The sequence below is a fragment of the Schistocerca piceifrons genome, chromosome 7, assembly GCF_021461385.2.
Source record: "Schistocerca piceifrons isolate TAMUIC-IGC-003096 chromosome 7, iqSchPice1.1, whole genome shotgun sequence".
Lineage (NCBI taxonomy): Eukaryota > Metazoa > Arthropoda > Insecta > Orthoptera > Acrididae > Schistocerca > Schistocerca piceifrons.
Window position 1 is genome coordinate 468,091,365 of NC_060144.1, and position 20,110 is coordinate 468,111,474.

At 41.6% G+C, this 20,110-nt stretch overlaps 1 protein-coding gene across 1 annotated transcript in view; it reads right to left on the reverse strand.

Moving 5' to 3' along the window:
• The window catches only part of LOC124709020, a 126,041-nt gene that overhangs the window by 65,181 nt on the left and 40,750 nt on the right, over positions 1-20,110 (reverse strand). The window contains exons 8-10 of the mRNA XM_047240667.1: positions 15,657-15,780; positions 10,148-10,277; positions 2,367-2,548 (exon numbers count right to left, since the gene is read on the reverse strand). Of these exons, the coding sequence (XP_047096623.1) occupies positions 2,367-2,548; positions 10,148-10,277; positions 15,657-15,780 (436 nt within the window). The remainder of the gene's footprint in view (positions 1-2,366; positions 2,549-10,147; positions 10,278-15,656; positions 15,781-20,110) is intronic.

The window sequence follows — 20,110 nt, forward strand, 5'->3', positions numbered from 1 at the left end:
ATTTCGAATAGTACATCCAGATACTTGACGAACGTTATCGCTTCCAAAGACGGGGCACTTATTTTGTACTCGTACGTTAATGAGGATTTTCGCCTTGTAAGTGTCTTGAAAGGAGGATATAAGATGAACATCAACAAAAGAAAAACAAGGATAATGGAATGTAGCCTAATTAAGTCGGGTGATGCTGAGGGAATTAGATTAGGAAATGAGGCACTTAAAGTAGTAAAGGAGTTTTGCTATTTGGGGAGCAAAATAACTGATGATGGTCGAAGTAGAGAGGATATAAAATGTAGGCTGGCAATGGCAAGGAAAGCATTTCTGAAGAAGAGAAATTTGTTAACATCCAGTATTGATTTAAGTGTCAGGAAGTCATTTCAGAAAGTATTCGTATGGAGTGTAGCCATGTATGGAAGTGAAACATGGACGATAAATAGTTTGGACAAGAAGAGAATAGAAGCTTTCGAAATGTGGTGCTACAGAAGAATGCTGAAGATTAGATGAGTAGATCACATAACTAATGAGGAAGTATTAAATAGGTTTGGGGAGAAGAGAAGTTTGTGGCACAACTTGACCAGAAGAAGGGATCGGTTGGTAGGACATGTTCTGAGGCATCAAGGGATCACCAATTTAGTATTGGAGGGCAGCGTGGAGGGTAAAAATCGTAAAGGGAGACCAAGAGATCAATACACTAAGCAGATTCAGAAGGATGTAGGTTGCAGTAGGTACTGGGAGATGAAAAAGCTTGCACAGGATAGAGTAGCATGGAGAGCTGCATCAAACCAGTCTCAGGACTGAAGACCACAACAACAACAACATACGCAGTAGGTTGCACCTGCTAATATTGAGAGATAACTGCCAGTCATTACACCACGCTTTTATTTTCTGCAAATCCTCTTGATTTTTTCACAACTCACGTGTGATACTACTTTCCTGTAGGCTACAGCATCATCGGCGAACAGTCTAATGCCGCTGTCAATACCATCAACCAGATCGTTTATGTAAATCGTCAAAAGCAGCGGACCTATTACGCTGCCCTGGGGCACACCTGAAGTTACGCTTGTTTCTGTTGAAGTCAATCCATTCAGAACGACATACTGCTCTCTGTCTGTTAGAAAACGTATCCAACCGCATATGTCATCGGATAGACCGTAAGCGCGCACTTTTTTCAGCAAGCGACAGTGCGGAACTGAGTCGAATGCCTTTCGAAAGTCGAGAAATATGGCATCAACCTGGGAGCCAGTACCTAGAGCCTGTTGTATATCATGTACAAAGAGGGCGAGCTGTGTCTCGCGCGATCGCTGTTTCCTAAAACCGTGCTGGTGAACACTCTTGTAAACGTATGTGAGAATAAGTCATTCTCCGAAGACAGTCAGCAGTCATATGATACACATAACTCTATTTTCTATACAATCTAATCACATGTGAAAATGTTTTTCTCATAAAGATTTTATGTTACAGGACTTGGCAATGGCAATAGTTTCTCAATGGATCCAAATAAAAAAGTCTCTGAATAACCATCTAGTACACATCCCATTCACTGAAATTATTTTTTTAGTATAGATACATTTACCTAGTTGTACAACCTCTCTTAATTGCGTGTCTTATTTTGAGCCTTCTATATAAAAGCTTCCCCATGCAGTCACTAGATAAACTACAAACTTACAGCGCAGTTGTTTTTAAAGCGCTTTCGTCATTAGGGGTTCTGTCTGTATGTAAGACGGTTGGGAACTCGGCAAAGTTATCTTTCACACCACGAATCGAAGGCGGCGAGTGTCAGCGCCGATGTACTAATAACTACAAAGCAATTGTTTTTCGGTTTCAACACTTGCTGTGTTATGTATTATAGATGAGACACCTAAAGTCAACTGGACACTTGTCCATCCCAAACACGTCTGTATGGTGCTACATTTGATACAGTGATATTAGCTGTATTTTCTTTGTAATTCTAGAAATGACTGACGATGATGATAGTCTAACAAATGGAATCGAAAAATATATTTGATTACGTCCGAAACAGGTGGTTACTGCTTGAGAATACCATCAGCAGTGTAATGCGAAATAGGTTAGTGATTCATTGTTCAGCAAGTGCTGGTACATTATCCTAAACATGTGTTAAAATATTATTTATATATATTCTAACATGATACAAAGTTTTGTAGATGATCCTATCCCAGACGAGGAGCAATCACGACTAAATACGAATGGTGAATTCTTACACACTTTGGAGAAAGAGAGTACATGACCCCTGTGGACTCCAGACAAAGTGCAAGCATTTGCGCTATCCAACACCGAGTATATGAGCAAATAGCATTGCGTGTGATAATTGTTTTGTTTAATATGGTACTTATGTGCAAGTGTTTGTTTACTTGTTGTAGCACCTGGCTTTTCACCACCACAGCCTATGCCTGCTTCACAACTGAAACCTCCACAACGCCCACAGAGGGTGCCACCTTTATCTGCCTCTTCATCGCAGTAGGTGCAGTGTTTGCCCAGGTGCTCGAGTTGGTCTACACCTGCTCCTCCTGCCTCATCGTCCATCTGGTCGCAGCTGCCACAGCACCCTCCTGCTTCAGTGCCCAGCTGGTCATAGCTGATACCATCGCCTGACATTTCATCACCGTAACATGGTTGTTATTTGTGGATGCCAGAGCCCACGTCCGTCGGCACACCGTCACCACAGTCTGATTGCTCATGGTTGATGCCATCACCACAACAACTGTCCAACATTTGAACGCAGGTCGGCCAGACAGAACAACCCCGCTACTTGAGTTGCGTGCATGCCCCTCCATATTTGCACCCAGTAACACCTATGGACTGACGATGAGATGCCAGTCGCGCGGTACAGTTGGCCCTCAAGACGTATTCGGATGTGTGTTCGCTATTTAACTGTTAGAGGGAAACGCATTGCCGGCCGGAGTGGCCGAGCGGTTCTAGGCGCTACAGTCTGGAACCGCGCTACCGCTACGGTCGCAGGTTCGAATCCTGTCTCGGGCATGGATGTGTGTGACGTCCTTAGGTTAGTTAGGTTTAAGTAGTTCTAAGTTCTAGGGGACTGATGACCTCTGAAGTTAAATCCCATAGTGCTCAGAGCCATTTTTGAAACGTATTACAGTCTTCCAAAGAGAAATAATTGTGGAACGACAAATTCACTGTCCTGGCCTTCTGTCATATCCCATTCCCGTGCTGGTATGCTCCCTAAGCTTACCGTACATAAGACCAGAACGTCTTTTGATCTTTTATCTGGCCATTGAGCAAAAGTGTACTTTCCAATTCATTGAATGCTTCTAACATTGCTCTCGAGCAGCCCTGTTTAACATCGTTCAGCATTTCTCTTCGGCAAGGCTTTCATTCTGCTTAAATTTTTGATGAAGCTCTCTTTCTTTACGTGGCATGGTAGATGATATTTCAACCACCATCGGCCGGTCGCCATATGATGTCGTGGGATGAGAAGTAGGCCTTTCAATATTTCTGTGCGTCCAGTATTATAGTGTCCCCGAGGAAATCGTCCCACTCCCAAACAGGTCTGCGGTAGAGACGAAAGCTCTAAATCCAAGTAAAATAAAACCAAATCTTTTTACGTTACATCAGGTAAAACGAATCCATTCTAGTAGTTCTTTTTTCTTCTTTTCAACTTGCTCAAGAGAAAAGCAGTGTAGTCGAAAGAAGCAAGGGATTTATGTTTCACAAGATTTTTGAAGACTGTGAAACTCAGCACAGAGTAACTAACTTTTGGTCCAGGATGTTTTTGTGAATTTTCTCCACATCCACATCTCAATTACTTTCTAATTTTTTGCCTTTCCTCTCCATAGTTTACCCATCACAACCACAGTTAAAAATACTCTACACAAATGTCATTGGAGAACAATATGAAATCACATTAAGGGGATATATCTCGCGATAAATTTACGGGTGTTATAATTATAGACTACAGTATTTCGCTGAAATACTGGAGTACTGTGGGTACCAAAAGAAGAACATGGGCCAAATAAGCTAAAAGGTAAAAATAAATTTATTAACAAACGAATATTTTAATACAGATACACGGGAGAAATTTCTACGTGTGGCTATATACAATGTTTGTAGAACGTTTTCTGTTTCTCTGTAGACCAACAGTTGACTGAATTCAACGTGCTACAAGTGCAGTAGATCTCTCCAAAACGCCATTCGCTCCTGGAGGAAGTGCTGACGCGACACGAATTCGAGTTTCATGTCCATATAGCTGTCCGTGTCCGCTGTGAACCTGTCCCACGTCATCGTGCTTCCCTCCGGCGTTGGCTCTCTGCGAAAATAAACAAGGAACACAATGAATCCTTCTCGTCGTATGCATACGTCTGCTTCTTAGCTCAGTTTCCATATATAGATGAAGTTTTCTCTGTACTTAGTATTATTCATGGACTTTGGAGCAGAATGCGTTCCAAATATTGCTTACGGACACAGGCTAAGTATCTCTGAAGCATAAGAGGATCTCGCAACTTTGAAGAGTGCACAAGTCATACCCTTTCTTAGTAAGAATCATCGAAAAATGAAGGCTAGACAACATCGCTACTGTTACGAATACCATACGAAAACTCATTAGTAATTTCGAGCTATTGTGTAGTCTTCACGTAGAATCAATTATTGTTAACAATTCTGTTTCACTGCCCCCCCCCCCCCCCCCCCCCCGTCTCTCTCAAAATGTGAAAAAAATGCAGTCACACACACACACACACACACACACACACACACACACACACACACACACACAGACACACGCAAACACACACACAGACACACGCACACACACACACACACACACACACACACACACACACACAGACACACGCAAACACACACACACAGACACACGCAAACACACACACACACACACACACACACACACACACACACACACACACACATAACAGACTCATGACACATTTACTTTCCTTTGGTGTTTGTTGTGAAAAAGTCAGGTACAATTTGAAAATAATACTAACATTCATAGGTGTAACACCAGGAAAAATAACCTCCCCTATTCCCAAGTTAAACCTACTGCTGTACATTAAGAAAAGAAGAAGACAGCCATAAAAGTACTTGATCGACTCCCTCGTGAATTAAAGGTACTGGCAGATAATGGTTTTAAAAACAAGTTCAAATCTTTTCTACGTGGCAGCTGCATCCAGTCTATACATCACCCTCTAAATCGATATTATGTATGCGTTTGGGTTACATTTGTCAAATTTTTATGTACATATTTTTTGAATAAATCTTGATGTATAATGGCTACCATGTGGACATATTTCCAGAGAGGAAGTGTACCCTTTTGACATGGTTCACGGCATGGCGAGTAACACGAATTAGGTCCACGGAACACGCAAGAGAACTAATCGAAACGAGTCTAATAGCTAAGATACGTGAAACTGCATACAAATGCTCGCACATAGATTCAAATAAATTGCAACAGATCGTCATATGTCACTCCATACGCTGTTTTCAGTATCCTTTGTATCTACGAGTTCGAAGAAATTATTTTTAGGAGACTGTCTTAGCATTACCATTTAATGTGCAGTGAATGCGTATTGAATATATGTTTCGGAAAATCAGTTTCTGAACATTCTGAATACGTAAAATGATAGTGGTTGGATATACGTAAGAAAAACTGTGTTACTCGAATAACCTAGTCGGATGTTAGAGTAACTACGTACACGTATACATCATCTGCGAGTGTGTAAATGAGCACGGTGTCAATTCTTTGTGACAGTGTGAGGAGTGCACTTGTATGTGCAGCCAGATTGTGTAATATACTTCATGAAAAATGACACGAAACTGTTATCTTATGTAGAAGAAGTGGTATTTTGACACCACTGAACCAAAGTTGTTGCCTGAGTGGCAAAATGTGTTGTAACTAGGAGCGCAGCACCAGTTGCGGTTGCACTCTTGTTATAGGTAGGATGTAAGACTTAAAGGTAGTGGCTAGATGTGAGAGTTTAGTTGCTGACCTATGAATGCAGCATAATACAATTTTTATAAAATGAAGGGATAAATAATATTGTTTGTGGTCACATAGAACCAGTTAATGTTAGGACGTAGTTATTTCTATAAAAGTGTTAATTTGTAAGGCTATAAGATTGTCAAGAATTGAAAGTGATACCGATCGTTAATAGATATTGACCATTGTCCATAGCAATTAGAGACGAGTAATGAATTGATACTGTAACTCAAAGGGGAACCAACTGGAACAAATTTGAAAGGTAATGAAATTCTGTATGTTTAATTTTAAGTGTGCAGCAACGCAATTAGGATTTTGCTGAATTTTACAGTGCTGACCCTTGAATGTTGAGTTTTTATAAAGAACGTCACAACAGATAGAATGTCCATCAAAGTGCTTTGGTGTTACTCGTTTTTAGTGTTGTTACCAGGCCTGGTAGGGTATATAATTGGCGTGAACAGGATCAGATGTTGAGTGATCGCTGTGAAGAAACGGCGTGAACTCGTTTGAGACGGTTATCAGCATCTGGCAGAGTTTGAAGGCGTTCTCATTGTGGGTCTCCAGCTGGTGAGATCGTGCATCTCCCCACTGTGCGGCAGTCGGATGCGGCAGTGGCCCGATACTGGAGTGCATGGGAACGTGAGGGCAAGAGTACTTGTCGGACTATGGGTCGCCCACGTCTGACTACCACGAGGGAGGATAGTCATATTGAGGACAAAGTCCATCGCAACATCTCCACATCTGTGCCTGCCATCCGAGAACAAATCATGGACTCCACGTAACACACTGTGTCATCTTGCGCCTTTTGTGGAAAACTAGCTTTAGGTTGACTAGGGGACTACCGTCTCACGCACATACTGAGCTAACGCTACAATACAAAATAGCTGCGTTTTTACGTGTGCCGTGAAAGCGAAGCACGGGCTGCTGACGAATAGCTTCACATTACGTTCAGCGATGAATCAAGAATAATTGTCGCCGACTATAGACAAGACGCCGACGTGGGGAGATGTCACATTCTTCCGTTGTTTTGTAGATACGTACCAGAGTTTCTCATTGCGTCGTGGCCTCGGTAGCTATAGGGGACGTCTTCTGATCACGGCTGATAGTAATTGAGTGGATTCTGTCGGCGCAACGGTACGTCTACGTCACGGGTATCCTGCGGCCTCGTGTGTTACCTCTCATGTGATAGTATTACTGTGTCACTTTTCAGCAGGACAATGATCTTCTAGACATTGCGTGCGCCTCTATCAACTGTCTGCGTGATGGGTTACTCCTGTGAGCAGTGAGATCCCCAGATCTCGAACGTCGACTTCATACCCGTCGCAGTATCCGGGATATCAACGACCAGCTATAACAGTTGTGGATCAGTGTGAGTTAGTCGAGGATGCAACGGCTTTATGACCTTCCTTCTATCCGTATCAGTGTATGCATCCAGACCACTGAGGTTGCAGATTTGATATTGTTAAGTGAGTTCCCACAGCCAAGTTGTTTGTAAACTTGACTCGAGTATGTAACCACTGAAATTAGATTATACGTCATCTCACTCCGTGATGTCACACTTCGCTTCCTCCGCCCCATCTTGGTGCTTCATTGTTTCACAGGTGTTGTACTAATTGTAATCATTATTTTGAGGAGGCGATGACTCACTTTTTAAAAAAATTTGAGTAATTATGTCAAAAGTTCATTAGTAATATCAGTTTTGGGCAAACAGCTGATAATCCTCAGCCCTCTATACCATAATTAAGCCGTTACACTGGAGAATCTTTCCCCAACTGAGAACGTCTGGAGCAGTATGGGCAGGATCCTCTAACCATCTTGGGATTTAAAGGATCTAACATGACAACTCCACGTAATTTTGCATGACATCCCTCAGGAGGACGTCCAATATCTCTGTCAATCAGTGGCAAGCCGAACAACTGCTCGCATAAGGGCCAGACGTGCACCAACGCGTTACTGGCTGGCTCACTTGCGGACTCTTTCTCTCAAACAAATCATTGAGTTTTATGAAATTCTGATCATGTGTTGTCTTTTCATGTACACCACACCTACACGTTTTTCATCCCATTCTGCTAACCCTTCTTGCTGCGTCGTTTTCTCGTCTTAGAGTGTACGTGTAATACTAAAATTTCTGTCTCATCCCAAAATGTAAACATCAGCGTCACGTGTCTGTTTCAGAAGTTGGTGACATGAACAGTATGTTAAGCTCTCTTCACATGTATTCCTACTGCATTAGAATGTGGGATTATCCTCTTAAGAATGCAGCTCTCATACTGTTCTTCTCTCACTCTAAATTACTTTTACGACTTTAAGCAGTTTGCTACGTCGCATCGTAGGTGCTGTGGCCAATGAACAATATAGGCTGCAAATTGGTCTCTTGGGGGCCCCGAGAGCTGCTGCAAGAAATCGTCCACTCTTTCTACGGAGAACAGCTGTATAAACGATGTAAGATGTTGTGGTCTCCTGACCTTCATTGCTTACATATTCCGCCCTCACAATCATATTCCGTACATCAAGACGCTTTATTCGAACCAAAACTCGATAAGATAAAGTCAGTGTTGTATGAATTCATGTAAACGATATGCAAATAGCAAGTGCGCACCGGGGTTGAGATACTCGAGGCTGGTGTACACACACACACACATTCAACACACGACGGTCACAAGAGCTTTTAGTTTGGGAGAGGCGGACCGCACGCCGAGAGGCCGGTCACTTCAGAAGACAACTCAGCCTATCTACGTCGGACAGCGACCGCCCGTGGAGCAGACAGTGTTTGCCTGAGTGAAAGGGGAGAATGACCCCGTGTTCGGCTTAAAGGCAAATTCCACTACATTGTGTGGGAACGCCCAGCCTACGCAGTCTTTACAAACATAGCACGCAGTTTCAGAGGTTTTCATAGGGAGAAGCAATCGCCAAACGCCGATGCTACAGATTTCCAGATTGGTCGCCTTAAACGAAACGTCATTCTCCCATTTTAGAAGAGCAATGGTGATTGGCAGACGATATTCCTGACGCCTTGAGCTGAAGGAGTAATGGAAGAGACCGAAAGATATACCCCTTCATGTCTGGCATGGAGAGGGGCTGTTCCGTTGTCGCTCTTGGAGCGAGAACACGTAACGTGAGTGTGTGCACTCGTACGTGTACTCAAAGAGCGAGGAACAAGTCTCTCCTCAGTACTTCACTGGGAGAGCACCTCTGTCGAGAGCGAATCACAGTGCGACTCTATATTGAGTCCTTGCGATTATGCATTGTTCACTCTTTTGTCCACCACACTTACTGTGTCAGCAGCGAACGGCGCACACAGAAGTCATCACAGCTTACGGTATTGTGTGCTACAGCTCTTGCGAGCCCCATATTTCCTCCACAATAATACACTTCACTGCATTTCACACGTGACAGCGTCGACTGTACCTACCAACATCCTAACACATAATTATTCAAGTTGAGTAGGTGCGGCTCTGAGCCATTCTGCCAAGTCAATAACAATCTTAAATTTTGTATAGAAATCTCGTTAGCGAATCCTGTCCTTAAGAGGTAACTTCACATTCCAAAAAGAACCCGGAAATAATTTATTCAGTTCATAACTAAAAGTGCCATTGTGATTTCTCAGAATTTTTTCAAAATAAATAATAATTTTCGTTAGTTTCATGTTTTTCTTACACTAACTAGCACTACTCCAGTACCCAAGTATCCCACTAGTTACGTAAGAAATTTTGTAAATTTTTGTGTCATTTCCATACAGTGGACGACTCCAGAAGATATTTATTGCTGAAAGTTTTTCGGCACTTCTCTTTAGAACGTTAGGAGCGTCTGTCTGACTTCTGTAGTAGTGTGGGGGTGGAAATTGCATCTTGCAGGAGCCACAGGGTAAGGGGTACATCTCAGATTAATCCTTTGCGCAGAATGACAGAATAGCACACACACGCTCACAACGATCCTTTCCAACTGATGATGTGAAACGCTCGAAACGCGTAGTGAAAGAAGTAAAAATTTTCTGAATGGTGCAGAATTATAATTTTTCAAAGCAGAGCTGCTTACTTATGAAAAGTCCCTTACGTTACCATGAGACCTGGTTATTTGTTTCCTTTTGTCCTATAGTTTTCGAACTGAGTTCTACTATTTTTTCTGCATTTTCAGACAGTAGTATGTGTACGTTTTCAGTCACGAACCCAAAGTACTCACCCGTATTTGCCAAAGTTTGTCCACAATGTTGTCAGCTGTTGGATCACTTTCCCATCGTTGGAAGCTGGATCTTTATCCGGTCCAAATATACCAGGAAACAAATACGCTACTTCCATTGCGTGGTTCATACCTGTGAAAATAAAATAGAAGTAGTGTGTGATTCATAAATTCAGGCTCTACGGCGTCTAAAATAACCGCATCAGACACATTCCTTTTATAGCGTGAAACATATCCAGAAGACTATATCTAGGTGCAAGTACGTGCACTAAATACTAACAGCGGACGCAATGGCGTTCATCTGACTCTTTCATACATCTGTATTTTATAAGTTCTTATATCCACGTTTAGAAGTTGCATGAACCTTACACACTACTTGCCAGTAAAATTCTTGATTACTTTTATGACGTCCCTGACCACACCCGATACATTGTTAGACACAAATCGTGATTTAACAGGTAAAAGCTACACGTGCAAGAATGCTCACCTCCAAAGTGTTTGAAGATTATTATCTTCGTGCTAGATTGTCTAATAAATGAGACATCATAAGCTTCTTACCAGAAGGTTCAAATGGTTCAAATGGCTCTGAGCACTATGGGACTTAACTTCTGAGGACATCACAGACATCCATGCCTGAGGCAGAATTCGAACCTGCGACCATAGCAGCAGCCCGGTTCAGGCCACAGCGGCCGGCTCTGAATACGTTCAATGTCTTTTTACGTGACTAATAGTTATAGACTCCAAACACGGGGACAACACTCTAGAATTATTTTTTATGTGTATCAACAAAGAACTGCTACCAAACTTTAATTTGCTTCAGCCAGTTTTGACTATTTTGTCATCATCTGTTAGTTCTGAAAATTAATTCAAGCGGAACGAAGGCCATCGGTGTATTTAAGAGAATTGTCACCACACACAGCAGTCTGAAGTTACTGACACAACAATTTTTATCATTATGTGAATGTTATCAGCTTTTTAGGTTAAATTGCACTCTTATATACTGCGACTGAGTGGATTTATAGAGGTCCACTTGCTGCACTTGTTGCCATACGGTAATCGTATTGTGTTCGAAATACTGAAAGTAAAAAGCTGATATGGGTGATCTTATTAAATTTTGTGTCCATCCGACTCCACTAACATTTAATAAGAGTTTATCTACTCTTAAACGGAAAATGAATCGGATTTTAGGTCGAGTGTGTCTGTGGCGCACTCAGTGCTTACTGACCGCAGTGATACGTATTGCAGTGGTGTGGGCTTCGCAAGTAACCCCTTAAAAAAAAAAAAAAAAAAAAAAAAAAACTTAATTTCTGCTTTATTGGAGACTATTAACGATTGTATCCCTACTGGATAGCAACAATGACGAAGAAATGAACGCACATACCACCACTGTATGGTTGCATGACTTGGGAGGATCACATTTTACGCCTGGACAGCAGCTTCCGCTGCGGTCGCGAGCAATGTGTTAAGTGAGGGGAGCCATTGGTTGTTAAGCCGCGGCTCTCATTATGGTCAAGTCGGACGGCTGCGGTTTGTGTCTCTATCGTTTCACTTCATACATTGTTTGCTCGTCAGTGCTGCTGACCAGCGGAGAAAGAGTAATTAATACTCACCACTAACGCAAAAATTAGTTTTTTTGTCTTTTTAAGTGATGACCGGGTTGGGTGCTTTGCAGTACACGATTTTGATGTTATTTTGGACTTGGCATCAGATCTGTTTGTACTGTATCCGCTAACTCACGGCAACATTGGCTTTTCGCACACTTTATTGAAGTACAAGATTCGGATTTTGATGTTCTCCCACTCTCTTCGGATGTGTGGGATCTGAACACAGTGCGTCGAACTCTACGAGCAGTGTTTCAGTATCTGGAGAGATACAAAAGTTAGCAATAAGTATCTACGCAGTTAGAAAATATGAACAAACATTTTCGAATTATGGCAGCAGCAGATCACACTGCAACAAGAGCAGAAGCGCCAGTGACAATAGCAGTTACTGCATGAGCAACGACATCGTTCGTCAGTTTATAAGTCTAAAATAATGTAGAGGAATCGTATTTACGCAGTCTCGTAGTTTACTGTGAAGATAGTAAGGTCGTTGACTCGGTGATGAGGGTGCTGTATTAGTATCTTATTGTAATTAGTTATATGAAGGGACGAGGAAATAATGGCCTCTCTCTGACACTAGTAGCACGGAATTCGGTGATGTTTGTGATGTGTTGAAGCATCGTCATGATCGACAAATTCTCGTTGTGACTGTTGAGTTGCACTACAGTCAATACCCTAATAAGGTCAGTCAGTCGTATACATCATCGATTGTCGAGCTGCAGAAGTTCTGAGTAACGAATGCAAGGAATCATTCACGTTTTCTTTCAATGAAGATGTTGCTCCTGTCTGTGAAGTGATATCGTGCTCTCGCCTCTTCGGAAGCAACGTCCACGGCGTAGAGCATAACGCGGAATCATTCGAGGCAGCGTTATTGGCACAGATGCCTTTTGGTGAATAAGTAAATATAGGCAAAAATACAAACCAGTGTTGGGAGCACCAACCGTGTGTTGAGGAAAGTACAGATGGAAGAGATGCAGGACTGCAGATATTTCGAAGACGTTGTTTCCTCCAGAGCAATGTACCTGAGCTTAAACACCGGAATCCCATCTGATGATAGAACAAGGCGTCAGAAACACATTGTAAATAAAAATCTTTAAATTTTGTGGTTCATCTACATCTACGTGATTACTCTGCTATTCACAATAGAGTGCCTGGCAGAGGGTTCAATGAACCACTATCGAACGGCACGCGGGGAAAACGAGCACTTCAATTTTTCTGTGCTATCCCTGATTTCTCTTATTTTATCGTGATGATCATTTCTCCCTATGTCGGTGGGTGCCAACAGAATGTTTTCGAAATCGGAGGAGAAACCTGGTGATTGAAATTTCATTAGAAGATCCCGTCGCGACGAAAAACGCTTTTGTTTTAATGATTGCTACACCAATTCACGTATCATGTGTGTTACACTATCTCCCCTATTTCGCGATAATACAAAGTGCGCTGCCCTTCTTTGTACTTTTTCGATGTCATCCGTGAGTCCCACATGGTGCGGATCCCACACTGCACAGCAAATACTCCAGAATAGGGCGGACAAGCGTGGTGTAAGCAGTCTCTTTAGTAGACCTGATGCACGTTCTAAGTGTTCTGCCAATGAATCGCAGTCCTTGGTTTGCTCTACCCACAATATTATCTATGTGATCGTTCCAATTTAGGTTATTTGTAATTGTAATCCCTAAGTAGTTAGTTGAATTTACAGCCTTCAGATTTGTGTGACTTATCGCGTAATCGAAATTTAGCTGATTTCTTTTAGCACTCATGTGAATAACTTCGTACGTCTTATTCAGGGTCAATTGCCACTTTTCGCACCATACAGATATTTTACGTAAATCATTTTGCAAGTCGTTTTGATCATCTGATGACTTTACAAGACGATAAATGACAGCATCATCTGCAAACAATCTAAGACGGCTGCTCAGATTGTCCCCTATGTTGTTAATGTAGATCAGGAACAACAGAGGGACTATAACACTTCCTTGGGGAACGCCATATATTACTTCTGTTTTACTCGATGACTGTCCGTCTATTACTACGAACTGTGACCTTTCTGACAGGAAATCACGTATCCAGTCGCACAACTGAGGCGATAGTCCGTAGGCACGCAGTTTGGTTACAAGACGCTTGATTACGTTAGTTTTTATTTTTGTAGTAAAATATATCAGTCTACCCTGTATCACACAGTCATTTACTATTGTTTATAGTTTGCTTCTTTGCATACGTCAGACTTATAGTAATCTTCTACGTATCTTCTTAACATCTAGTTTACTGATTTTGAGAAGCAAGGGCCGATCTGTGAAAGCATATCACAGAACTTCTTCCGCATGATCGCTAATAATAACCTTTATTCTCGATAACCGCTTTCGGTAATCAATGATTTTTAATAAGTTTAAAAAAATATTTTAATGGCTTTGTGCGTGTATCTGTGGTATTTGTTAATTTTTACATCCTTTGTTAAGCAGTCTATTGTATATCAATTTACACTAACGGTACCAAATATAAATTCTGCGTCTACATAGGTACATTTCGTAATTAACGCTATAAGGATAACTTTTAGGAATCTGCATTAATTATTAATTGGTAATATATTTGTAAACATTTTTAGGTTTATTTTCGTTCACCTTTATTCAGCAGATTGTAATGTAATCACATAAATTATTTTAAGTGAGACCTAAATGTTGCGCTAGCGACACCTGTAAATACCTTCCTGTCCCTATACAGGGTGTTCAAATTCGAATGGTTCAATTGGCTCTGAGCACTATGGGACTTAACTTCTGAGGTCATCAGTCCCCTAGATCTTAGAACCACTTAAACCTAACTAACCTAAGGACATCACACACATCCATGCCCGAGGCAGGATTCGAACCTGCGACCGTAGCGGTCGCGCGATCCCAGACTGTAGCGCCTAGAACCGCTAGGCCACTCCGGCTGGCAAAGGTCAACGCAGAGAAAAGCAAAGTTATTGTCTTCACACGTCGGAGACCCATTCTCAATGAACGCCTACGGATATCAGACCAGCCACTCCCGTGGGCAACAACTGTAAAATACCTTGGAGTGCATCTGGACGCCAAACTGCTGTGTAGTAATCACATTATGGAGAAGAAGTCTGGCCTCAAAATGCTGGGAGCTCTCCTCCCATTTCTGAGGAGCTCGTACCCCAGACAACGCACGAAACTCCAGCTGTACCACGTCACAGTCTTTATATCGATGGATCGACCTGCTGGAGTACTACGCGTGCCACTAACTACAAGAAGTTACAGGTTATACAAAGCAGACGTCTGCGATGGATAACTGGAGCCAAATGGTGGATCCGTAATCATGATATTCATCGAGTCTTAAGCGAATCTTACCTCTCAGACTAGGTCAAGGAGAAGGCACGAACCTTATTTCCGAAGTTGGACATGATACTCGACAGTACACCACAACTCACCACAGTAGGGACGGTAGAACCCTCACGCAACAACAAATATAAAGTACCGAAAGCGATAGTATTGCATCCCCCGTAAATGTTATCCCTACGTAATTCTACATAATTTATGGGCATAAAGTCCTTTAGCACTTCTACACACTGTTTTCACACACACACCAAAAGCGGCGAATTAAAGGACCCTTCTGTGTGCCCAAACTAAAGCTGATAGAAGAATAAATAAATAAAGTGAAATATTTACCCTTTCCATTCCTTATAGAAGTAAAAATCAACGAAGTTACTCAGACTTCAGCACCACACACACACACACACACACACACACACACACACACACACTCACACACACACACACACGAAAAGAAAAAAAAAAGTGTGGAACCGTGACTTCATATTGTGGTATCGACCAACGTTTCAGCCACTGTTACAAGCGCCAGTAGCAAACATCGCAACGTGAGAACGTCATAAAGCTGGAAATACTTCTGTTGCTTACCATATTCTGATGAGCCCCATCCATCATAGTCAAAGTAGTAGAAATAGACGGGCAAGCTGCTTGTGTTCACCGCTGATCTGGCAAACGCATATGCAGGCTGTATAAACAAGATGTCCGAGTATACCTGAAAATTACAGAAGAAACGAGCACTTATCAAAATACCCGGAAAGTAAAGGAGAAACATAAACTTACCAAAAAGTACTTAACAAATATTAACAAAGCAAGAGAGAAGCAATAAAAATGATTGTTGTTCCGCAAGTTGTGTGACGGATATCGAAGAAACTACGTACAGACGTGTGTGCTTTCTCGTAGAAAATTGTGTGGTATTTACACAAATGTTGCGCATGCAGACTTTACAACGTACAACACAGAAATCAGGTACAGTGAAACAGCAGTACAATGTATCATTATCGCTTATAAATGATGATGGAAAGGGTTTACAAAGAAAGTTAGGCTTCAAAGCCATGAATTTCAGTCTCAATGTATTCCTACAGTTTCGTCTAATTCGGTGTCATGGTCCACCTATTCGTCCACTGCGATAATACGTATTTCAACGGTTGAAAATATTTTCCACAAGTTCTGATTTTTGACAGAGGCAGAAACAGCTTCTCACTACACCACATTTCACTCATGTTGATTGGGCAGCCGGTGTGGCTGAGCGGTTCTAGGCGCTTCAGTCTGGAACCGCGAGACCGCTACGGTGGCAGATTCGAATCCTACATCGGGCATGGATGTGTGTGATGTCCTTAGGTTAGTTAGGTTTAAGTAGTTCTACGTTCTAGGGGACTGATGACCTCCGATGTTAAGTCCCATAGTGCTCAGAGCCATTTGAACCATTTTTTGAACTCATGTTGTTTGTTGTTAGTATATATCAGATTCTTCGTTCTCTCTCTCTCTCTCTCTGTCTCTCTCTCTCTTTCTTTCGCATATATTTTTTATTTATTTTTTTCCACCATCAACGTAGCTGTTCAACACAAAGCCCTGCCACGAACTTGTATCATAGCTGAGATAAGTAAAGTTGATTTCAAACATATTTTCCGTGACCTGCTATCATATACTGTTGATGCCTTTTAGATACGGCTAATTAGTTCTAGTAAGGTAGTAGGGTTACTTCATTTCTACTGTGTACGACAACATTTTGAGATTAGCAAGCCGTTATCTTCCTTTATAATATATATCTTCATTTTACAATAAATTCCTGCCCTTTAATTCCGCTGTCTTCTCCGTCACTCCTGATTTGCCGGCCGGTGTGCGCGAGCGGTTTTAGGCGCTACAGTCTGGAACCGCGCGACCGCAACGGTCGCAGGTTCGAATCCTGCCTCGGGCATGGATGTGTGTGATGTCCTTAGGTTAGTTAGGTTTATGTAGTTCTAAGTTCTAGGGGACTGATGACCTTTGAAGTTAAATCCCACAGTGCTCAGAACCATTTGAACTCCCGCTTTAACATATAAAATCTCTCTGTCTAGAACATACAGTGCGACGTAATGCGTACTTAACTATGAAATTCAATACCTTTGGGTGCTGTCTATTTCTACACATCGTTATACGAACAGTAGGTTGGCGCTTATGGTTATTTATTGACTAGGGTTATTTTTTTCTATCGTTGCTGTACTTATGATTGACTTTTTATCCTTATTTACTTACATGTTATTCTACCTTTCTATCACGAACCGCTCTTAGAGAATTTCCCTGTCGCAATGTTTTCTGAATTTTTCAGTTAACACTCTCAGGGACTTTTCAATTTAGGCTTACTGTTCGCCAGTACTCGGCAACGATCAGAATTAATTTCTGTATCTCTCATTTTGTCTCATCATGGTGATATCATGTAGTCTATTTGACGTATTTATCTGTCTCTTAGTGTTCTCATCTGATTTCTAGAGTGCGGTGCTTCCTGAAATTACTCTGCGCAAGAAAGTATAACTTTTTCGAGACTCCGTAATTGTCTCCCAATGTGAGGCATCAGTTTGAAATTTCTCTCAGAGATGCCTAAAACCTTCATCTGTAATGGGACAAAGGCCTGTCGCCCTGCGACCTGAACCGCGGGCTCGGAGACGTTCCAAACGGCGAGGTGCCGATACATGTGAAAGAGGCCGCAGCTAGAAGTTCACGTGAGGTTTTTCTATTCATTTTGTTCTGTATTGTTGGTTGCATTTAGTCGGTACGGAAGTCACACGACATCCTTTGAAGTCGGTTGTTGATTCCTTCAGTCATTTTTTTTTAATTACAGAGGGTAACCATCCCTCTAACCGAACACGCTGTGCTACGTGCCGGCTACCCCTAACGCATCCGGTCACAGTCGTCATCGCAAACTGCACGGACTGTCCAAGCATGCCTCCTTCAGACTCAAATTCTCAACTCATCCACACACTGCTAATGTAGTATCCCTGTCCATTAGTCTCATCATTCACGGCATTTCGCCGATTCCCGTAAGAATCGGCTAAATGCCACGAGTAATGAGAATAATGTAGGGCGTGGATAAGTTGAGAATTTGGTTTTGATGGGAGGCGTGGTAGGGTAATTCGTGCAGCGGCGATGACCACTGTGTCCGGGTGGCTTAGTGGTCACAGTGTCTGCCTAGTAAGGAGGAGACCAAGGTTCGAACCCCGCCGGCACGGTAGCTCAGCGTGTTCGGTCAGAGGGTTAGCTGCCCTTTGTAATAAAAAAAACTGAGTGAATGGATCAATAACGAACTTCAACGGGCGTCAGGGGACGTCCGCCACGAACAATTACAACGAACTATATGATTATACAGAAAGAGCATTACTTCGAGAAAGGATACATTACACAAGACGAGAAATGGATTCTGTTGACTGTGAGTTACTGAAGCTTCATTTATTCTTAGCTTGTAAGATACAGATAGACCTGTGGAATAAAACTGATTATCTTACGTTTACAACTATGGAAGCTACGATAGAAATGACTACTAGTAGACATAAGAAAAAGTTCGGAAAGTTACAAGCTAATGTAACAACTACAAGTAATACGCTGATGACTGATACTGTTATAAACATGTCAAAGAAAGTGTTATCTCAAGACGAGATTTCCGTCCTTGCAAAAGGAGGAAATTACGCTATAACACCTGTGAAAGTACCACTTGAAGATATTATCGCGAATATAGAAGCAGGTATACGAAATATCCCTAAGGCAACCGCGAATGCAATTCGAATTGAAACCACTAGAGTTTTAAGCCACAGTAGACATCTAGAAAGTAATTTAACAAAAGGTGAGAGGAAGGCTCTTATGGAATTGAATGCAGATGAAGAAATAGTGGTTCTTCCTGCAGATAAAGGGAATGCTACTGTTGTTATGAATACAGAAGATTACCGAAGGAAAATTTTGAACCATTTAACGTCAGGACAGTATAAAAAACTTACGAGGGATCCTACAGCCAGTGTACTTAGGAAAACAAATAATTTGATTAAGTCATCTACCTCTATCCGAAAAGAAGATAAAAGAACTTTGTTGAAAAGTGAAGCTATGTGTCCTCGATTGTATGGTGTACCTAAAATTCATAAAATAGATTTTCCTTTAAGACCCATAGTCAGTGGCATCAATTCTCACACTTATGAAATAGCAAGATATTTAACAACTTGTTTACAACCATTTATTGGAAAAACTGACTCATATATAAAAGACTCGCGTCATTTTATTGAAAAACTAGAGGGACTAACTCTGGCCCCTGAAGATATTCTTGTAAGTCTTGACATTGTGTCCTTATTCACAATGATTCCTGTTAACGAAGTTATGATTTTCATAGCGGATATTTTTCCAGAAGATTTGACTGTTCTTTTCAGACATTGTCTTACATCAAGTCAGTTCCAGTGGGATAATGAATTTTATGAACAACTTGATGTAGTAGCAATGGGTAATCCATTAGGCCCTACGATTGCCAATCTTTACCTGGAGAAATTTGAACAATCAGCCCTAGACAAAGCTAATAACAAACCATCTCGTTGGTATCGATATGTAGATGACACATTTGTGGTTTGGTCCCAAGGCAGAAAGGGCTTGGACGATTTCTTTGATTATCTAAATAAAATTCACCCAAAAATACAGTTTATCATGGAAATAGAAAAGGGTAACAGAATATCTTTCTTGGATGTCTTAGTTATGAGACGGTCCGATAGAAGCTTAGAATATAAAGTTTTTCGGAAGGCAACACATACGGACAGATATTTCCATAAAAATTCTAATCATCATCCACAACAAAAAAGGGGTGTCATAAAAAGTCTTGTCTATCGAGCGGAACGGATATGTACACCTGAACATTTGGATGGTGAAGTGAAACATCTGAAGCAGGCTTTTGAAAAAAACCGATACTCAAGAAAAGAGATAAATAGAATTTTGCGTCCAAGGAATAGAAGACCAAAAGATAAGAATGAAGCACAACGACAGAAAAATACAGTAGTTCTCCCTTTTATTAAAAAAGTAACAGATCGGATCGGTAAGATTTT